The sequence below is a fragment of the Aedes aegypti genome, chromosome 2 (assembly GCF_002204515.2).
Source record: "Aedes aegypti strain LVP_AGWG chromosome 2, AaegL5.0 Primary Assembly, whole genome shotgun sequence".
Lineage (NCBI taxonomy): Eukaryota > Metazoa > Arthropoda > Insecta > Diptera > Culicidae > Aedes > Aedes aegypti.
In genome coordinates this window covers 200,395,896-200,418,888 of record NC_035108.1, presented here as the reverse complement: position 1 = coordinate 200,418,888, position 22,993 = coordinate 200,395,896, and the positions used below count along the sequence as shown (strand labels likewise).

Here is a 22,993-nt window from a genome sequence, read left to right as displayed (position 1 = left end):
TCTATCGGACAGTACATTTCGTCTACGCACTGAGTTTTGTGATCAATCCACCTAGCAGTGAGATAGTAAAAACTATTTTTTCATAACATTTAGATAGATATATGGTGACTTCGGCAAAGTTGTAGATTTGGTCATTTGTATGTTAGGGGCCATTCTCAAAAAAAATATATATATTTTTTATCATACCTTTTTATCCAGATTTTTAACAGTTTTTGTGTTTTCTACAAAGTTGTTGGTCATGAAAAACCCGTGTTTTTGCTAAACATATCAAAACGCTATCTTTTGAAGTAACAAAGTTTTTTTTTATGAATTACTATTTTCTCAAGGAATAGTTTAGGCCTCTATAACTGGCTTCGGCGCAAAATGGCGCAGACAACTCTTACAAATCATGAAAGTGCCATGTCTCCCCTTTCGACAGTTGATAAAAACTTTTGTCTATAAGCGTCTTTGCATTGGTCTTTACAATCAAACAAATAAGCCTTATTTAAAACGAATTTGACCTATAATTCCTTTATTATAACAAATAGAGAGGTACAATGTTTAGCAAAAACACGCGTTTGGAGATATCTAAAAACTTTGTAGAAGATATGAAAATGAAAAATGATTTTAGGCGAGTTTTCTCAAACAACTTTGTGAACATTCTGTTAAAAAATCATAATTCTTTATCAAGATTTTTTACATAACTCATAACTCATAACTTCTACAAAGTTGTTAGATATTTTCAAAAGATGTGCTTTAATATACAAAGAAACTTCTCCGAACAAACTATACCCCTAAAATCAACGGTTTGAGCGCTATTCACAAAGCGCATGAAATCGACAAAACGAATCGTAGTGGCTTTGTGCACTGTTATTTATGTGACCATGGAAACCAGTGAATTCGGCACCGCTCAAACGCCAAATTCGTGAAATTCGTGATCAATGTTCAATTAAAATCAAATAAGTTAAGGTGAAACATCTCGGAATCCAAAGATGGCCGGCATAATGGCCGACTTGTGCCCCTACTCACGTTTTCAAAGGCACAAAACTGGAGAAATAGTTAGAAAACGTTTCTGATCTTCTTATTTTTAGCTTTCTGACAGTGCACAAAGCCAAAATAAAAAGTGCACGGTTGATGGATGCTTTTTTCGCTAGATTTGTGCCTTTGAAGTTTTAGTGCAATCTTAGAAGTTGATTCCAAACAGTTTCACCTTAAACACTACATTTTTGGATCTCTATGGAGTTTCCACAAAAAAAAAATTAATCAAATACGTGGAAATTTATTATACGTTAGCACTTTTCCTCAACTACTTAATTTAGTTTAGTAATATAAGTGGGGTTCGTATAGCCGTAGTGGTAAAAGCCCAGCTATTCAGCAATACCAAGCTGAGGGTCGTAGGTTCAAAGAGTATTTTCGTACTTGCTTCACGATATACACATGAAAAAATGGTCATTTGTCGAAGAAAGGTCTCAATTAATAACCGTTGAATTACTCATATGAGCTGAGAAGCATGCTATGCCCCAGTGGGTATGTCACACAAGAAAGAAGAAGAATATAAGTAATATGGGGCCTTCCTTCGCCGAGTGGTTAGAGTCCGCGGCTACAAAGCAAAGCCATGCTGAAGATGTCTGGTTTCGATTCCCGGTCGGTCCAGGATCTTTTCGTAATGAAAATTTCCTTGACTTCCCTGGGCATAGAGTATCGTCGTACCTGCCACACGATATACGAATGCGAAAATGGCAACTTTGGCAATGAAAGCTCTCAGTTAATAACTGTGAAAGTGCTCATAAGAACACTACGCTGAGCAGGCTCTGTCCCAGTAAGGACGTAACTGCCAAGAAGAAGAAGTAACATATTTTGTATATATTTAGTTCAAAGTTGCTATATACAGTTGACATTAATCTAAATATGGCATGTTCATGACACACTATCCCATGATTTTGTTCACTGTTATCACTGCATCGCTCTTTGCCTATGATCAGCATTGCGTAAATAACCATCACACTCTATAATGTCGGTCTAGGTGGTCAAGCCCACCATCATTCATACATTAAATCATTGGAAGCTGGACACAAATGACATTCATGATAATCAATTCAGAGCCAGATCACAGTTTTTTATATACTTACCACACAACCTCCACAATTGTGTGACATTAGCCATAGAGAGTTCAACGACGACCTGGATTCTAATTACATGCTAAGTTTGACAAGAACAATTTGTCGGATATTTGCCGACGCCCCCGTTTCCCACCGAACGATTTGACTGTGATATAGTGTGTAAGCATCACCGCTCATCGAACCATCGATAATTGTGAATTGTTATGCGTGCAAATACTGTACGGTTATCCACCAAAACGCAAACTATTTGAACAATCGCCGGTAGTGGCAATTTTGCATGCCTGAGATCGTAATGTAATGTGACTTTGGAAACAGCTACAGAACACTGATTACTCTTCTATCGGCAGGATAATATTTTCACTGATTTTTTCTTAAAAGAGCAAGAACATCGCTACTAAACTTTTTCGAGTAGGGGCATGCCAATCAATGTTACCCTACTGATCTATGATACCCAATTTTATGGCACATTTTCATTTTTTGGCGCGAATATTTCAAATATGGATTCAGTGTATGATGTATTGTAGGTATGCTACATGTTCAGGTCTCGATGATCATTCGAATTTTACTGACCAATATATTTTATTTTACCCTTAGAGTCGATCATCGCGTTGTGTTGTAGGTTGGAGGTGAGAACTTTTTTCATTCTGCTTCCACACAAATGCGTGCGTTGACTTTAAAATTAAAAGTGCGAAAGGAAAAGCTGCTAGTCCCAGCCGCAGAACGCTTCGTCCAAAAACAATGTCGTATGAATAATTTGAATGTCAGAGACACCAATTCGTCACAGTTTGTGATGCGTTGATTTTGGTGGATTCTATTCATAATGGTTGTTTTGTGAGGTGCAAGCAACCGAGAACATTTTTAAACATCATACAAAACCGGTGGAAAGTGAAGGTATAACTAGTTTGATATGTCATTTCGGGCATATCCTTCTTATTGTCAGAACGATAATAACATGTTATACCCGGAAGGCTTGAGAAATTACCAGAACTTCACTCAGTGCTACAAAACAGTGGTATCAGGTATCAGAAGGCCGGCTCCAAAGGCACGTTCCCCACCAGTTGGGAGATTTGTGCCATCGCCATATTTGAGCCTATTTCATCATCTACCCGATGGGAGAGGAAAGGGAAGGGAAAGATGGGAGGAAATAGGAGTGGGGTCCCTTGAAGAGGGAAAATCGCATAAGCGAATTGAGAGCATGTAGCTCCATACCACAATGGGTTCGAACAGCGCCCTAAAAAGGACACTGCAAAACGCATGAGCGTAAAGAGAGCATATAGCTCATTACCACAGCGGGTTAAGAATAACAGAATGTCCTGAAGATTCAGGCTTCTGAATTCAGTTTCACTTAATAAGTGTTTACCAAGTAATTGGAATCGCATTTGCGCAAAAACTGGACAGTTACATATCAGGTGATACGAAGTTCCATAATCGGAGTTACAACTATCACACACAAATGAGTCAGCACGCTGAATATTTGCCATGTGATAGTTGAGTCGGCAGTGGCCTGTCAACGCTCTGACTAAGAGACTGCAATTCTGCTTTGACAGATTTGTTAAATACTTCGCCACCCTTGGAGATGGCTCAGTAATGTACAATTTTGTTTGACGACATGACTCCAAACTATTCCAATATTGCTTGTGCTGAGTTGCCGCCCAAGAATTTATCTGAAGCTTCACCCAGCACTTCGAAATTGGAATAGCCGGTTCAGGGCCAATGAAGTCATGCGATGCTCCATCGCGAGCTAGCTCATCAGCCAATTCATTTCCAGCGATGGAAGAATGGCCAGGTACCCATACAAGAGTTACAGAGTTGACTGAATTCAGTTCCTCAATTTGAGTTCGACATGCGATAACAAGCTTCGACCTTGAGTTGGCCGAAGCGAGAGCTTTTATAGCAGCTTGACTATCTGAACAGAAGTATATGACTTTACCCATTACGCGCTGTTGAAGTGCTGATTGCACTCCACACATAAGGGCAAATATTTCCGCCTGAAAAACGGTGCAGTTTCTACCAAGTGAGTAAAACTGATTCAGCCTTAGCTCACGAGAATATACTCCTGCACCAGCTCTACCTTCAAGAAGGGAGCCATCAGTGTAACATACTATATTGTTTGATATACTTCTTTCCAAATAGCCAGACGTCCACTCTTCCCGTGAAGGGAATTGTGTGATAAATGTCCTGTAAGGAAAGTGACAAGCAATTGTGAGATCACTTGGAGCAAGGACAATTTCGTCCCAATTCACCAAAAGTGGAAGCAACGAAGTGTGTGTAGATCTACGATTCACTGGATTTTTCTCCAGTAGATCCAGTACCCATAAACGGTAAGAGCAAGAAAGTGCTTCTTGTTTAAGATATATGTGTAGTGGCGCAACGTCGAAAAGGGCCTCGAGCGCTGCTGTGGGAGTTGTAGAGAACGCACCAGACATCGCCATCAAGCACATCCTTTGGAGATGGCCCAATTTTGATTGGATTGTTCTCACTTCGCCCTTTTGCCACCACACAAGACATCCATATGCCAATATTGGTCGAACAACTGTTGTGTAAATCCAGTTGATATATTTGGGTTTGAGGCCCCAAGTTTTACCAAAGGTTCGCCGGCATTGACCGAAGGCCATGCAAGCTTTTTTGATTCTGAAATCAATGTGAGGTGTCCATGAAAGTTTGGAATCTAAAATAACTCCGACATACTTTACTTGATCAGTCACATTAATCTCAGTGCCAAAAAGACGTAAAGGTCGAATTCCATCGCGGTTTCGTCTTTCCGTAAAAAGAACAATAGATGTTTTATTCGGGTTAACCGAAAGGCCATATTGGCGACACCAACTCTCGACTACCTGAAGAGCACTTTGCATCAGGTCGAATAGGGTGCTTATGCACATACCAACTATCAGAGCTAGATAGTCGTCGGCAAATCCATATGTTGGAAAACCGCTATTATTGAGTTGCCTCAATAGCGTATCTGCTACGAGATTCCACAAAAGTGGTGACAAGACTCCCCCTTGGGGGCATCCGCAAACACTCAATTTTCGAATCGCTGCTTGACGCAATGTCGAGAAGAGATGTCGGTTTTTGAGCATTTGATGAATCCAATTGGTAATCATTGTAGGTAGCCCATGGTTTCGTGCTGCTTCCAATATGGCATCGAAAGACACTATATCAAAGGCACCCTCAATATCCAAGAAAACACCCAAGCAGGATTGCTTCTGAGCGAATGCTTTCTCGATATCGTATACAACTTTGTGTAAAAGAGTCACCGTGGACTTTCCAGATTGGTAAGCATGTTGATTCACATGAAGAGGCATGTTTGCCAAATAAACATCACGGATGTGATGATCGATAATGCGTTCCAGACATTTCAGAAGAAAAGAGGTCAGACTGATTGGTCTAAAACTCTTCGCTTCTTCATACGACGCACGGCCTCCTTTCGGGATAAACTTTACAGTAATATCACGCCAGGATCTGGGAATATACCCGGTAGCAAAACTGCATACAAGTAGCTTTTTCAAAACATGTTTGATAAACTCAAACCCCTTTTGGAGCAGAACAGGATAAATCCCATCCGCTCCTGGAGATTTGAAAGGAGCAAAACTATAAAGTGCCCATTGAATCGATTCAGTAGTTACGATACTGCGAGCCGAGGCCAGAGACTCGTAACTACATGAAAAGACATTTGGTTCATCCGTAGATGCTATGTCCACACATCCGGGGAAGTGTGTATTGAATAGACATTCTAAAACTTCTTCATCGGAAGAAGTAAAGTCACCATTAGGTAAGCGAATTTCGTTCACTTGGAAATCCTTAGATTTTGCAAGGATTTTGTTCAGCCGACTGACTTCACTCAAACTGGAAACATTTGTACAGAGGTTTTTCCAGCCGGATCGTTCAGCAGAACGAAGAGCCTTCTTGTAAGCCTTGCGAGCCGACTTGAACGACTCTGATCCAGCTGAACGGCGTCTGTTCCAACTCCTTCTACATTGTTTCCTGAGTCTAGTCAGATCGGAATTCCACCATGGGGTCCCTCTTGTAGTCTTTACAGACCGCAGAGGACATGCTTCTTCAAAAGCTTCCATAATGTAGGATGTTGTAGTATCAACGGCATCATCCAGATCACTTGGATTTTCAATGGACGGAGAATATCCATGAAATTTGGTCGCAACCAATTCAATATAGAGTTCCCAGTTTGTTGATCGGGGATTCCTAAAACGCAAAGTCTGCGCAGTTACATTTGAATGTTCAAAGAAGATGTAGCGATGATCAGATAATGATTCCTCATCTGATACATGCCAATTCGTCAACTCGTGACTGATTCTATTCGAGCAGAGCGTTATGTCTAACACTTCTTCTCTATTAGAAACCATGAAGGTTGGGCGATTGCCTATGTTAAGTAATCCAAGGTCTGTACTACTTAAGTATTCCATCAGACTGGAGCCTCTCAAATTGATATCTGAGCTGCCCCAGATGATGTGATGAGCATTGGCATCACTGCCTACAATCAGCGGAAGGCCTTTTGTTACGCAGTGTACGACAACTCGTTTGAAGTCATCCGTTGGGGATGGTTCATCATGTGGTAAATATACCGAACAATAGACGTATTTCCTGTTGAGGTCACCAACAGAAACATCGATTGTAACAGCACATACATCTCTGGTCGTCAACTCAGAAATGAGTGTAGCAACGATTGCTTTATTTACGAGCACGCATGCGCGGGGCATGGAGCGCGAGTTTGCCATTTCAAGTTTGCTGAAAGTAGCAAAAACTGGGTCCACAAGGTTACCTAGATAGAAGTTTCCTCTACGAAAGTAGGGTTCTTGAACTAGCGCCACTTGGGCTGCACCATTTTGCATGAGTCTGCAAAGATTGATCGTTGCTGTTCTTTTATGCTGAAGATTGATCTGAGCTAACCTAACCGTAGCCACTACCCAAACTAGGCAGGATTAAGCTTTTTGCAATCTCAGCACGAAAAAGACCAGCAACGAAAAAACCAGATCGGTATCTATTTAAAGTCGCCAAAGGCGAAAGAGCACAGAATACACTGTGTAAAACGCATAATGCGAATCCATATAGGTGATAATTTAAATTAAATGTCAACATGTTCATAATCCCACCCTTATTAAGCCTCAGGATAGAGACTGAAGAAGGGCAGCCGATTATCTCGGAGAAACACAAGGTCACCTGCACCATTGCTCCGGGTAGCACAGGAAGGACTCAATACTGTGGAGGGCGCCCTGGTACCCCACAGGCTCCGTTTGCGGTTAGGTTTTATTTAGACCCCCCTAACCATTCATTCCTAGGCACGGTACGCATCACACCATAAATTAGGGGCCACCTGTGAGGTGGACTTTTACCACCGGAACAGGCAGTCCGTAGTGTTAATTCTTAGCCAGTTGAAACAACCGCTACCGACACTACGCGGCTATCTAGGCTGCTCGGGAAAAGGAGGTTAATATTGATGATTAACTCCTGACGTGCCCGAGCAGCCGATGAAATTGTTCTTCTTCTTATTGTCAGAACGATAATAACATGTTATACCCGGAAGGCTTGAGAAATTACCAGAACTTCACTCAGTGCTACAAAACAGTGAGTTAAGGTTAAATAGAGTAAAGTGGGGTAAAAGTTGAATTTTCGGATCGAAAACGACCCCAAGTTACAATTTGTAACTTTTTTTAAGCTCCCTAGGGGTCATTCAAAATAAAGGTAAAAAGAAAGCGGTGTTTTGAAAAAATAATATGTTAAACATAAATAATATATGAATAAGATCTCGAGTTTATGCCGACACTCAAAGTGACGAACCCTTCATAGTTTGTTGAAAAATCATATTTACGTCCCACCTTTGTAACGAAAGAATGTGCGGTCATACATATTTTACAGATTAGAAATAAAATCATGAAACGAGCTCACCAATTGATCTTTCATCCTTGACTGAACAGCCATAATCCACCTTCGCATACGAACTAACTGAGAAATAAATACAATTTTTGCTTTTCATACAAAAATCACCCCTGCTTTTTATAAAAATTACAAAATATATTTTCTCTTTGAGCTTAACAATATGTTCCCTTATAGTTCACAGTACAATGATCAAAATATGATGAAAATTGCTCTATTTTTCACGTATTTACATCGACTTTTGTAAAAGCAACCAAATTTCGGTGGATTTTTATAAGATTTCGTTGTTTCTAAATAGCATAGTAAAATTCAAATTAATAACAGATTTTCCTAATAATAAACCAAAATGAGGCACCAGTAGTGGTTTCTAAAGAGTAGAAAGGGAATAGTTGACATAGCAGTAGCTCCCAAAGTAATTTTTTTCTCCAAATATTCAATAAAAACATGTTTTTTCGGCGTGTTAAGTACTGTTATACTTATCGACATCAATATTTTACCGTTATTTAGTGCTGATCAATTGTAATATTATTCGTATCCGCCGTAATAAAAGAGTACCACATATCGTAAAAGGGTAACACATATCCCATTGAATGGAGACTAAAATAACCATATTAGTTATTCGAATTGACTTGTAGAGAATTCCGCATGTTATGAACATTTTTATAAGCATCCCAGCAAAGGCGGTAAACTTATTTTTTGAGCTTGAGCTTGAGCTTGAGCTTGATCTTGATTGGCCGCCCGTGGATGCACTCCAGTATCGCCAGATCAGCTGCACTTACACAAGGAACCAACCGAATGACTGCTTGGGACTAACAGGCATCCTCAGTGTATAAGTGCTGGTGATCTTCTATTTTTAGGCAACAATGGCACCTGCCACGTCAGAATGCAGACCAATGAGGGGAAGGGGGAGGAATTGATGATGCATTGAACTGGTTCCCACGTAGACCGTATATTCCACTGCATCCACGCCAGTTCATGCGGGAGTGTATGGATTGGGGGAAAGGCATGGCAGAGAGGTTTGCTTTTGTGGTTAGCAGACTGCCTATATATCAGGCGTAAGAAAGGCGTGCGCGTGGAAGTAGGAAGCGTTAGGGAAACGGTTTCTTGTCCGTCTCTGGTTCTAGCGTTTGCTATGAACGAATAGTTTTTGAGTGTGATATATTAGGAATGGAAGATAGAAGCGAGTGAGAGATATACAACTACAAAGTACGAGGAAAGGGACGGGCCTGGGATTGAACCCATGACCTTCTCCATATGAAGCAGAAGCGGTAGCCATCAGACCACCAACCCCGTCCAAAGGCGGTAAACTTATTTTTTGCCGCAAAATTCAAATTCAAATCGTTTTTATTTTTCAATATTTTTGCACCATTTTTTCACAAGTTCTCAAACAACTCTTCTAGTTTAGGAATCCGTGTCGATATTCATTATTGGTGATCTGGTTTTAAAGTTATTCCGATGTTCCTTGGGGGATCGACATTTTCCATATAAAATGTCTTTGGCGGCCATTTTGTTTTGATCAATTTATCAAAAAAATAAAATATGGGCTATATAATGCCAGGTAATAAGGAGCTTCTCTGAAAAAATCATACAAATCGGTTCAGTATTCTTGGAGATATCTGAAAATTACGATATGATGTTTTTTGAAGTTTTTAAGATCTTTATTTGGCCAGCGTGGTTCCAGAAACTTAAATGGTCATTACTCAAAGACGGCTGCACGAAATTGCTTCATTTTTCCACAACATACTCTCATTAATGTTTTGTTTCGAAGAGTGAATATCCGAATACGATTAAAATTATGTAGCCTGAGAAATTAACGGGGGGTTCTAGTTACGGGTCGGTCCCCCAAGGAATTTTGGAATATCTTCAAAACCAGATGACCAATGATCAATATCGACACAGATCCTAAAACTAGAAGAGTTTTTTGAGAGCTTGTGAAAAAATGGTGCAAAAATATTAAAAAAAAACAAAAAAGTTATAACGATTTGAAATTGAATTTTGCGGGAAAAAAATGAAGCTGCCGGTAGAGGGGTTAATATCAATATAGTCAACTTCCCATAACTTAATAGGTATTGAAGAGTGTTAGGCAGGCATCGAGTTATAGAACACAAATCCAGTGAAAATGCGAGCCATGGGAATAATCAGGTAGACATGAAAAGCAACTTTTACTATTGTTCTCTAACATTATATCGAGTTAGGGAGAGTTGACTGTATAACTAATTAATATTCTGGACATATCATTGGCAGAAATCTTTTGATTTTCATAACAGAATTTTGGCTAATTTCTCGCAAGATACATTGCGGAATCATGTATTTATGATTTATGGAGGTTCTTGTTACGCTGTTCAATGAGATACGGAAAAAAATAGATGTGCAAATTGTAGGGGTTGCCATCAATCCATGTTTTCGGACTTCCCCTTATCCAAATACAAATGATTTGTATGGAGACTGTACCTGTGCCTGATAGATGAACAGGTATGTTTATTGTACCCGTAGTCTGTTGGTAGAAACTTCATTTTTATTCTTCGAATAAAGATTAAAATGAATGCATGTTTGTTAAAATAATTAGTAATGATTAGGCAGTTCGGAATAGTAAAATAAACTACAAATGCGAAACGATTTACGAACAGAATTGATTCGAACTCTAGTGATCGTTTACTGTATTGCAGAACTTGGAAGGTCCCAACCAACCAATGCTAAGCCATTCACCAGTTCCCATAACTCACAAACTGATCTTAATTAATATTTTGGTCGGCTAAGTTGGTTTTAATGAAATTAGTGTCATCTTATTGCACCTTCAGCGATAAATGTTGCTTAAAGTCGCCAAAAAATCAACTTAATATATGCAGATGATTGTCTCTTTCTCAGTCATAAAACACCATACAACGAGCTTGGTGTAGGTGTATCCGCACCTGCTTTCATGAAGTAGAGCAAAATAGTAACGATTTTCGCGTGATAATGTCGGTCTTCTGGCATTGTGGCGTGGAAAACTTCTGGTATAAAAGTGCCAACGCTGAATTTTGTTCATTCCATCTTTGATGTTACATAATGACAAAGGCGAAAACAAATCTCTGGCAGGGGTGACGGAATGCAATGTAGCTACACCACAATGCCGGTCATGCTTGCGAGATTTTCGTAGTGGAATCATTAAGAGTGTCTACGCGCGATATCCCAGAACCACGATGGTTGTGTTTGCGGTTTTAATGATCTAAATGTTCGGGCGCAAGCAATAATGTTGCACAAATGGTCATTCTTTTGTAAGCTTTTGCAACTTTTGGGTCCATCAGATTAGTTTAATTGGTGACCTGATGCGATGCAATTTACCCTGCCAGTGTCACTTTAGTAGTAGGCATAAGAATTATCATAATGAGAAGGTACAATAATTTCAGATGGGTTATTATTTTAAAATACAAATTATCTCAACTTATCTTTAGCTATTAATCTAATTATTACAATTTTCAACTTCCTTTTTACTGCCCAACTGAATTGATATAATTGTCAATTGAAAAATAAGTATTAGTCGAAACCTTGACCAAATCTCTTTTAAAAATCATAAATGAATACTTTGAACAATTAAAAATAAGCTGTGTTTGTTCTCATAAACTTTGGTAGTTTTGTTAGAATTTATTCAAGGAATTGAGCATAGGGTAAGTGTTCTCTAACTATTGTTTGTCAAATTGCAGCAGTTGTATTTAGAATAATGGTAACGAAAGCCGACACAAAATGCATACAAAATTCAAGTAATTTCTCCTATTAGACCCTGCCACCCACTTTTCAGCTGGGTTCATAATAGGCATTCGGACAACAATTTTCTAAGTTTATATTTCGCTGGAAAAATCAAATAGTTTTGTATGTTTCATACGCGTACTATGAAGTAGAGACATTGAACTTGTTGTTAGACTCCACAAAAGATGGAATTAAACTGATTTCTTGTTTGCTACTGCGACATAGGGTTTCAATACTACACAGCTAAAAATATGTTGTAAATTTAAGTTTATTTTCATGCACATATTTGGAGCATCAAAATAAACCTAAATTTCAACGACCAATCCATTAATTTTCAATCGAATTCACTTTAAATTTACACGATCAAGTAATATTCAACCATTTTTAGTTGAAAATTGAATGTATATTTATTTAAATTTACATGACGCTGCAACAACACACGAATTTGATTTATTTTTACAGTAGACTTCAGTTTACATCACATTGAAAATTAAATATTTTTTTCTGTGTAGTAATGGACCCCTTAGTAGCTGAAATTCATTCTCAACGCTTTTCTGCAATGATATATCAGACGGATTTACGTTTTGTGGAGTCTAACAACAATTTCAATGTCTCTACTTCATAGTACGAGTATGAAACATACAAAACCATTTGATTTTTCCAGCGAAATATACACTTAGAAAACTGTTGTCCGAATACCTATTATGAACCCTCCCAGGGTCCATAATAGGAATGTTTACAAATTCGACGTTTCCTATTATGAACCCTCCATTTGATTCCCATGTAATCCAGCTCGCTGCCGACGTGCCTATTATGGACCCACATGGAAATGCTAATTCTGGACCCTCTTGTGTAGTTTCATTTACGAAACTGTTCAAATATCTGTATTTATGCACCTCAAACCGAATATTTTACCTGATACTGCTGACTAACAATGGAATCGAAGTTCTTCCGGTGGATTTTTACAGGAATAAAATTGCTTTGAGTGTTAATTTTATGTTTTTCTGTAGGGGGTCCATAATACGCAAAGGGTCCATAACATCGACTCCCTAATATGAACTTGTTATCTATAAAATTTCACCTGTATCGTTTGGAAGGCAACCGAAAAATTGTAATGTGCGTAAATTGGGTGGACGCGACTAATGGTAGACATGACTGTATACTGAATTTTATTAACACCAATCTTAAAAGTTTTCGAAGTACCTCACAGTGGCGCGCCTTCTTACAAAGGTCGGAAAAAACCTCAAATGCGTTTCAAGTCGGTTGGAAATCATAATCTATGAACTTTTTAGATGCCCGATACCATCCCGTTGAAAATACACCAAAAATGGTGTAGGGGAAGGGGTGGTTAAATGAACACCTTAAAGATCATCTTGTTTCAGATGAAAAAGCGATGAATTTGTATAGTTATATTGCACAACTTAAAAATAGGGATGTTATCTAAAGTAACGACACGAATGCAGACTTCTTCTTCTTCTTTCTGGCGTTACGTCCCCACTGGGACAGAGCCTGCTTCTCAGCTTAGTGTTTTTATGAGCACTTCCACAGTTATCAACTGAGAGCTTACTATGCCAATGACCATTTTTGCATGTGTATATCGTGTGGCAAGTACGAAGATACTCTATGCCCTGGGAAGTCGAGAAAATTTCCAACCCGAAAAGATCCTCGACCGGTGGGATTCGAACCCACGACCCTCAGCTTGGTCATGCTGAATAGCTGCGCGTTTACCGCTACGGCTATCTGGGTCCCACGAATGCAGACTATATTAGTTAAATTTTCACATATTTTTGTCGTTAGCAATAACCGATAGAAATATTAAGCTGTTGGCAAAATGAACACCATGCAAAATACTTGAGCAAAACAAATATTTTTGTGAATTTCAATTGCATTTCCGAAAATATATCCATTAATGATTGTAACCTATTCAAAAAATCTAAAGGTGTCAGATTTGATATCATATCATAACGATATTCACCTCACTGAAAAACCTCAAGACCTCCGAGCTAAAAGTTACGTCAACAATATATAGAAACTGAACCGCGGAATATGCCTAAAAGTAGACCATTCATTTATTGAATATGTTTCATCATAAAGTGTTAATAAAGTGTCAATCCGATCAATGTTACCCTGTTTTACGGTACCCATTTTCTTATCAGCAATTTCTTCATCCTCGCTAAAATTGCCTTACTTTATATGTTATAATATAGGTTCTCATTGAAATTTAATAAAATTGAGTTGAAAAAATTGTTACCTCGTATCATACAAAATGATATAGGGTAAGTGTTCCCTTAGTTGTGGGTGTTCCTATAGTTGCGGTAGTGCCGTTTTCACTGATTTTATTACATTAGCCACATAACCGACACTGCCAATTGATGTATTGGCTTGTTGTTACACGAAATAGTTGAAAAGAGCGTTCAAATTGCTTTAAAACTGATGAAATATCTCTGAAATTGCTGAAGCTTTTCTTACTTGTACCAATAGTTGCGGTAAAATGTGCCTATAGTGGAGGATCCCATAAGAAAACAACGGATACCGCAACTATAGGAACACAAATTAAAAATATACTGCAACTAAAGGAACAGTGTACCAATAGTGAAGGTACCGTTCTGATTCAAATTCCGGACAGCTTCAAATTCCGGACACTCAACTTTGTATGGGAAAGGTTTCAATTGAAATGTTTCAAAATTTGCCGTTCAAAAGCTCACAATTTGGAGACTCGTTTTATCAAGCTTTTTACATAGCAAACCATGAAAATTTACAATGCTCAACTAGTTTTGACGTTTTTCTAATGGCTGGTAGTGTTTATTTAACGATTTAACATTTCCAACTTTGCTTTTCACGAGCTGTCCGGAATTCGAATCGAAGCGTCCGGAATAAGAAGCAAAAGTGAGGTGGTGTCCGGAATTAGAAACACGAAGAGGACACACTTTTCTATGTATTTAAATTTATTGGAGTTGTGGAATTTAAATCTTCTACTACCATCCGAGAGGTAAGGGTCCTGATAGGATAATAACGCAGAGATATCTTATAGATTTATTTAATTTATATGCTTTCAGATGACTCACACTTCGAATTGGGCTGAAGTGTCCGTAATATGAATCAAAACGGTATTATTTTTCACTGACATGCCGTGGATTACTGCGATGAAATCATTTTTCTCATTAAGTCAATGGTCGTTGCTTTCCGTTACAACATTAACATGTACATTAATTGCGCTTATAAAATTTAAGCGGTTAAATGAAGTTCGATCGTCTTTAGTACCGCCACTATTGGTACATCTACCCTATCGTTCTTCTGTGATGAGCTTTAGTTCCCAGGTAATTACAATTTGAATAATATCTATGTCACTTGCATCTAATCTGCATCCTACTAAGGTCCATCGACCTCTCCACGAACTCCACATAAGTGAAAATTGTAAATAAGCTAATAAAAGTGAAAACTTATATATGACATGTGCAGACCGGTAGAAGCATGAGAACCAGCATGCTCATCGCGGTAATTTATGCATCGTTCTCAGCTAGTGGTAAATACCGAGCATAGATCACCCGGTCGTGGGTAATGCGGTGGAAATTAATTCTCAGTGCCCTAAACGAGTCTTCATGTAAATTTTCATTACCACAAAAGACGCATTACAATGCATCAACTACTGACGTTAACCGTGATCACAACTATAACGATCGTACTTGTAGTATTTCGGTTCTAGTTTGGTCTTTGTTTTGATGGTCAACTAACGAGAAGCTGAGCACCAGGAAGGTCTAATCTCTAATGAGATTTATTGCCTGACCGGGCTAAATTTTGGGAACTACGGAAAGAGAAATCGTTTTAGAATGCTATTGTTTTCGTTCCCGCATGGTGGATTTACTTCCTGATATACATATTTTTATTTTACTTGGATGTAAATGATAAATTTATTTTCCTTACTAATACTGTTCACTTAGTATTAGTTATGTGTAACTGATTAACAGACATTTTGTTATTTTGCTTTTAAATAGTGGTGTACCCCGTTTAACGGTTCTGCTCACATTTTCATACAGAGATGTTTCCTCTTGTCAATCATGGTCTGATCGGTGGAGACAATCTGCTGCCCGTAACTGCATATTTGTAACATTCGACAAAAGTAGGTATTGAGTAAATGGAGTACAAAGTGTGCATTTTATAGCAGTATGGGAAGAAACTAATATATCTTAAAATTACCTATAACTCAAAAGTCCTTATTTTAGACTGAAATTTCGTACAGCTCTTATCTCATATGGGGTGAATAGTCAGAGAATAATTCTCATACAAATTTCGTTGCTAATAAATTACGAGGCTCATCTATAATCTCAATGTGACTGTTATGCGGTTATATTCTTCAATGTGACAAAACAACTTGGTATTTTTTCGAGTTTTCTAGAACAATCTCACAGATTTCAGTAAGTGGATCGAAAGTGTTCATTTGATGAGCCTTCATGGTATTAAATCGAAATTGTTAAACATGTCGAATGTGACAAATATGCAGTTATGGGCAGATCTGTTCTGATAGATATTATTTGAAATATCTCATTTTTTGATAACAACTTAACACACAGGTGTATTTTATCTAACTGACTTCCTTATTCTGCCTGACAATTATGGGAGTTTGCATGAATTTGTTAAAATACGGCTATAAAAGACGAGAAAAGTTTTGCTGCTTTCACATGATAATCATGCATTTTTTTCAAACTGTAATTGTAATAATATTGATTAAAAAAGTTTTAGCATGAATGAACTCTCAGTGTCAGGGCCTCCCTCAGAATAGTTGTAACGTCCGCGCCTACAAAGCAAAGCCATGCTGAAGGTGCATGGGTTTGATTCCCGGTTGGTCCAGGATCTTCTCGTAATGTATATTTCCTTAACTTCCCTGGCAATAGAGTATCACCGCACCTGCCAAGTCTTATTTCACACATAAATTTCGGTATTTTTTAACAGCTTTACTGCCGTGAATCGCAAGTCAGTCCCATCTGTAAAAAGTAGGCATTGAGAAAATGGGCTGTGAAGTTTCCAAACTCGTTTTCCATACGAATATTCAAAAAATTCCAGAGTATTGGAACATTTTGCAATCTTAATGAAACTTTCACATATTATGTTTACGGTGCGGTAATCTGTAGTGGGACTGATTTGCGGTTACATTTCATTATGGAGCAATTTGACTTGCTGTTTTTTCACAATTTTTCCGAACAAAACATATTATCTCATTAATGCAGCTGAAAGAGCATTGGAAGATATGTTGAAAATTGAACTCAGCTCAATTTTGCCAAAAATGCAGATGGGACTGACTTGCGATTCACGGCAGTTTAGAACATGAAAAAGTCAATATTCAAAGCGTAGGGGTAGACGGGGTAGGAGCGCCCACCGGGGTAAGACGGACCACTTTCAGTTCGGCATGGACATTTTCTTAAAAGTTCACCAAGCACTTTCTATAAACACAAGATTTTTGTCATTTCGAAACATTTAGTGTGATATCAAATTTTTCATAATAAATGTCAAAAACAAAGTTTCTGCTCGTCGATATTGAATTTGATCCAAATTTAACAGATGCTCACTTAAGGATTTCGGAAGGGATTTTTTTGGAAAAACAGAATAAATTACCCGTCCATGCTTTAACAGAAATGTGAAATATGCTTCGGTGAAGTGAAATATGAATTGTAAATATTAAGCTTTGAAATAAGGCCATAGTTGTGAAATTTGCGCAAGTGGGGTAAAACTGACTACTGTTGACGGGGTAACACCGCCACCCCTAATTTATACCAAATAACTGTATAAACCAATTATATAAGCGGTTTTACCCCGTCGCTAAAGAAAATCATGATAAGACATCACTTTTTTAAAGCTTCAAGAAATAATTATTTTTTTTTTAGAAATACAACACCTGTGATATTTTTTGATCATGCCTAAGGCTTCAAAAAACGACATGCGGCATCGAAAAAGTATTTATTGATTCTTGATTTTGACATATGAATAAAATTGCTTAGGCGGGCGGTCTTACCCCGTCTTCTCTTAGATACTGAAGGCCTGATTGTAATGTATCTGCTACTCGCAATTCTTAAATACTATTTGGACAAGTACAGGCGAAAAAGAATCATTGCATTACTCGCCATTGATTCCGCAGATAATTTGTAGGGTAAAGTGGGGAAAAAGTTTCTTTTCGAGATTTCTAGCTCAATTCAAAACACTCTGGGAGGGAGGCACCGATACTACACACGAAATATAGAACAATGTTTGTTTGAACTGCAAGATAACTCCAGCTTGCCAACAACAATCAAGGCAGGCTTGGGGAAAATCGCTAGTTTTCTTTTGTTGTGTACTTTCAATTTTTCCTGACAAACATGGAAAAGGGCCACAGTTTTCTATGCACTAAATATTCATTTTTATTGGAAAAAGTAAAACGATGCGTTTTTCAATGCTTTATATTCAATCCGATTGAAAGGTGCTCACGGAACATTACTTGCATTGTGTGCATGAATTGATTTTCATTCTATTTTTGTCACTTTTGATGAAATGCGAAAATGTGTTTTAATTAGTTACGCGCTTTTTCTATGTTAGTCCAATGTTTGAGATCTGGGCTCATAGTGACAGTTCGTGACAGCGGAATCCCGGCTCACTATGACGTACAGAAATTTTGTATTGGTTTCTCCCTCCCAGGTTCGACTGCTATTCAATTTAGAGACTTTTACTCCAAATGTCATAGAAATCGATTGAGATTTAGGAAAGTTATTGTAATTTGTGGTTTTAGACGTGAAAATTGTAATTTTCAGTTGAACTTTTATTACATGTAACAAAATAAAAATAAAAATAAAATATTTACAAGTTTTATTGATGTTTTAAGAGCATGAGCATGATTTACCGTCCGCAGTTGCTACTCCGTTATTGCAAGAACAGTTGTACTTACACAGGGTACCAACAGATGCTACTCAGAATCAGTAGCATCCTCAATGTGTAAATACTGGTGCTCTCAATATTATAACAAACAATACCAGCGCCGGCTGCGTCCGAATGCAGGTCAATTTGGGGATGTCAGGGAAATGTTGACGTGTAAAACACATAAAGCAAGTATGGTAGAAGCCGAGGAGTTTTCTGCACTTCCACAAGAAAAACTGAGAGTTTGGATATAGGAAAGGATTCGTTTTGTTAAACGATAAATATCAAATTTGAAATGAATACTTGAGCATGGACCAATCCACGCGTTTATTCTTTGACGTTTTAGCGGTGCCGTATTATTTATGTTATCATTGGAATGAGCTAATTCGGCACCGTTCAAACTTCAAATTAGTGAACCGCTCAAACTTAGTGAATTTTACACTAATCAAATTTTGACGTTTGAGCGGTGAAGAATTCTTCGTTGCCATGGCCACGTAAATAACAAGATACCGCTCAAAAGTCAAAATTTGATTAGTGAAAAATTTAATTTAATGGTGAACTCGTGCATGGGTCCATACCGATAATGCGATTGCTAAGGGAACAAACACGATCCGGATTCCGTCTCTCGCCCACAAAGGAGCATAGAACAGATTAAACGGATCAAACACTATTGACACTCGCATGCTTTGTTTGTTTCACCCGCCCAACGCGAACCGGACACAATTGATCCGGATTCCGTCGCTCGCCCACAGAGGAGCATGAATAGATTCAACGGATCAAACACTTCTGTTTAAGGTTTTATTGATGTTTCATGAAATATAAACAAGGATTTGTTTTAATTTTTGGGTTTTGATCCAACAAGCATGCTAAACTTAACTTAAATTTTTGCATGAGACATAGTTTGATTGAAATTGCATGATTTAGTATCGATTTCATCAAATTTTGTACAAACTTGTAACCCTTATACAAAATTCATTTATTTTTTATTTGGTCAAATACATTTTTTTTATAAATCAGGGATTGTAATTAAATTATGTCACGCTAAATTAAGGATTTCCCTTTGAATTTTCCCCCTCCAAGCTTTTTGTTGAGTTTCCCAAAACAAATGTAAGGCTTGTCACGACCCCCCTGACCCCCTTTCAGAAAGTACCTTTTTAATATAACGAAAGTATCTCAAGCGACCCTGATGCTTATGATGCAATTTATGAGCATGAGCATGATTGACCTCCGCAGTTGCTACTCCGTTACAGTAAGAACAGCTGTACTTACACAGGTAATCAACATACGCTACTCGGGATCAGTAGCATCTTCAATATGTAAGTACTCGTGCTCTCATTATTATAACAAACAATAACGCCGCCGGCTGCGTCCGAATGCAGGTCAATTTGGGGATGGGAGGGAAATGTTGACATGTTACTTGCTTTATGGAAGCCGACGAGTCCTCTGCACTTCCGTTTCGTTGTTCGCTTCATAGGAGCATGCAAAAGATTTGACGGATCAAACACTACTCCATGCTCATAATGCAATTTATGCATGGAAACAATTAGAGAAGATTTAAAGTTGGAAAGGTATTTAGGTGCTTAGGACCAAAATTTTCATAGCTGTGTCAATAATGTTCTTGTGACATTGAAACAACTCATTCACTATAACCGAGCGTACTCTACTGCTTGAAGAATGTCATGTATAAGTTAGAATGGTATAAAACTTATAAGTATTGTTTTATCGGTGACATCTAAATGTAGCATTTTCTTTACTCATAAAAACTTATTCAAAATTTACAATCTCAATACGATTTCAACAAGAATGTATAGCTTAGGTTCGACACAGAGCCAAGTTAGTTTTTGAATTTATCTTGTTTCATACCAAAAAACAATTGCCCATCACCACGCTAGGTCATGGTGTCACACAATGTTAGATTTAATCTTTTTAATGCCGCAGTAAAAGGATGATGTTGGGCTGGCATTGACAGACCATTCCACAGCTGAGTGACCATGAACAAACAAGATGCGTACCGTTTTTTGTGCTTCGGAGGATGAGCCGTATGCAAAATTTGACCGTGTAATGGAAAACAAAACATGGCATAAGTGTCATAAATTTTCTTCATGCATAGAAATTTCTAAAGGCACATTTCGTTCTACACCGTTGAGGTTGTCTTCAAGACACTGACGCTTAGTGCTGCATTTGCAATTGCAGCAATAGCGTTTTTGTTCAAATCATGCACCTGAATCGGGGTTAGGAAGTGCAGGAGATAAATTTTACATAGCTAAATGGGAAATAACACAAAAGATTTCGCTCTTCACCCACCACGGCCACATGACATGAACGGACGTCTGCTTAACAGTGCAATGTTTCCGAAAACGTCCACCAGCGTGGCATTGTTTGCTAATTTGGCTATTAAGTGGATAAAAGCATTTGATCGTCTTTGTATCTTGTTTCATTGCAGGTAGATAAAAGCAATCTGCATCGGTATCTGCGGGAACATGAGCACAGTTTTCTATTCGGAAAGGAAAGTACAAGTAAGTATTTTTTATTGTCAACTGTATATTTCATACTTTTTTTTTTATAAAATATATGTTCCCTATGGTACATTGAGTGTTACGCATTTTATTGCTTACGTTCTTGATCTATTCTACAAATCAGATATTGAGCTCATTAATAATACAGATTAAGAATTCCTCTGTTCCTGAATCCAGTTTTTTAATCCATATCTACTCTTATACAGTCACCCCACAGTTATGGATAACCCACAGATACGGAACAATGTTTGATTAAATACAAAATTTCTCATAGGATGCATTTTCAGTTATGCAAAAATAATGACTTTTAATCTTTTTAGACTCGCAATAAATTAAAATATAATCACAGACAAAGCGACGTTACAGCTTACAAGCGTTTTTTCTTTTTGTTTTCTCTTTGGGTTTTCGGCTTAGAATTTCATATAGATCTTGAACCTTAATTGAACTGATACATTTAAAATTTTATATTGTTTATTTTATAACTCTGCTAAAAATTCTAGTTCAAATCGTAAAAAGGTAAATTTGTTTCCTGATTATGGTCTGCTTTGAAATATTTGTATTTCATTCGAGATACATGTGATTGGGTTGAATACGTCATCTTGGCAATCTAAATCAAAATAATAGACTTTAAAAAACGTTTACTATTTTTCCATAAAAGTGAAATTTACCCAGGTAACCATAAGCCGTATATCGGGCCCAATCCCCCATATACGGCTAATATAGTGCTACTTAACGTTTTATTGGCATTATATCAGCCGTAAATCAACATTTTGGTCCAATATACGGCTTATTGGTTACCTGGGTAGTATTAAAAAGTTGATCAATCGATTTTGGGCGATTTTTAGGTTTTGATCTACCTCTGTATGGAAGTGCGCCACTATAATCGGTTCGCAAATATTATCGAAACGAATCATTTACGACTTTTATCTCTCATGAGAAGGGACCATGGCCCACCTCAGGTCTGATGGCATTAACGCTCATGGGAATCGAGCTACAGAACACAAAACCATGACAACCAAATTTTACTATGGTTTTAAAACTCGATATCGTGATATGGATTATCGAGTAAGAAAGAGTTGACTGTATTCAAAATTCCACAGTAATTAACACTTTTGTCCAAATTATCGTGTATTTTGAAATAATTAAAAAAAATACTTATGTTTTGCAGTGTAAGCGGGGGAATTTGGTCTTGTATATAACTTTGCGTAACCATGATTTTCATTCGTATTTGCTTCAAAAAAGTTAATATTAAGTTGATTCATAACTGTGGGGTTACTGTACCTATAGGTATTGGAACGCAAGGCATTTGGCGCAAATCGTTTTGCGCGCTTGGGCTACCACGTGCTTGCATGATGCTCTTCGTTTTCATACTACGTTACGTTTTTGATCGGCATTCGGTCAAACTGAATGTTTTGGTTAACCATTCTGTCTCTCTTTTTAATTTACCACGCTTCGCACCTTATAGCCTTTGCCCATTTGTCACACGAAACACCAAACACAATCAGCTGGCTGGTCACAAAGCGCACCGGAAGTCGATCATTTCCCAGCCCAACCACCTCGCGGTTGTTGCTATTGGCGTTATACCTTGCTATATGGTGAGGCAGTGAGTTCGGTGGATGGGATTGAATTCGGTTTACCAGTTTTGCAGTTCACGCACCGGCGCTTGTCGTTTGTTTTTAGATTAAGTTGTTTTTTCGTCCATCAGATTTAGTTTGCATTTAGCGCACTAATGAATACCGAAGGTGTGCATTGCATCTTGTTGTCCTATGATATTGGAGTAAAGTTCAAGTTCATCATTAAGTTTAGCTTGTGGGTACCTGTACTACATAATAGTTGAATTTGCGCAGGTATATTTTTTTTTAATTTCTGTATTAGTATCATTCCAAACATTAC

The 22,993-nt window shown here is 37.9% G+C and overlaps 1 protein-coding gene across 3 annotated transcripts in view; it reads left to right on the top strand.

The window, feature by feature from the left end:
- LOC5572868 (A disintegrin and metalloproteinase with thrombospondin motifs 18) overlaps positions 1–22,993 on the top strand; it is a 66,467-nt gene that overhangs the window by 7,964 nt on the left and 35,510 nt on the right. For all 3 annotated transcript variants that reach the window (XM_021843702.1, XM_021843701.1, XM_001660577.2), the window contains one exon: positions 21,028–21,100. In XM_021843702.1, the coding sequence (XP_021699394.1) occupies positions 21,028–21,100 (73 nt within the window). The remainder of the gene's footprint in view (positions 1–21,027; positions 21,101–22,993) is intronic.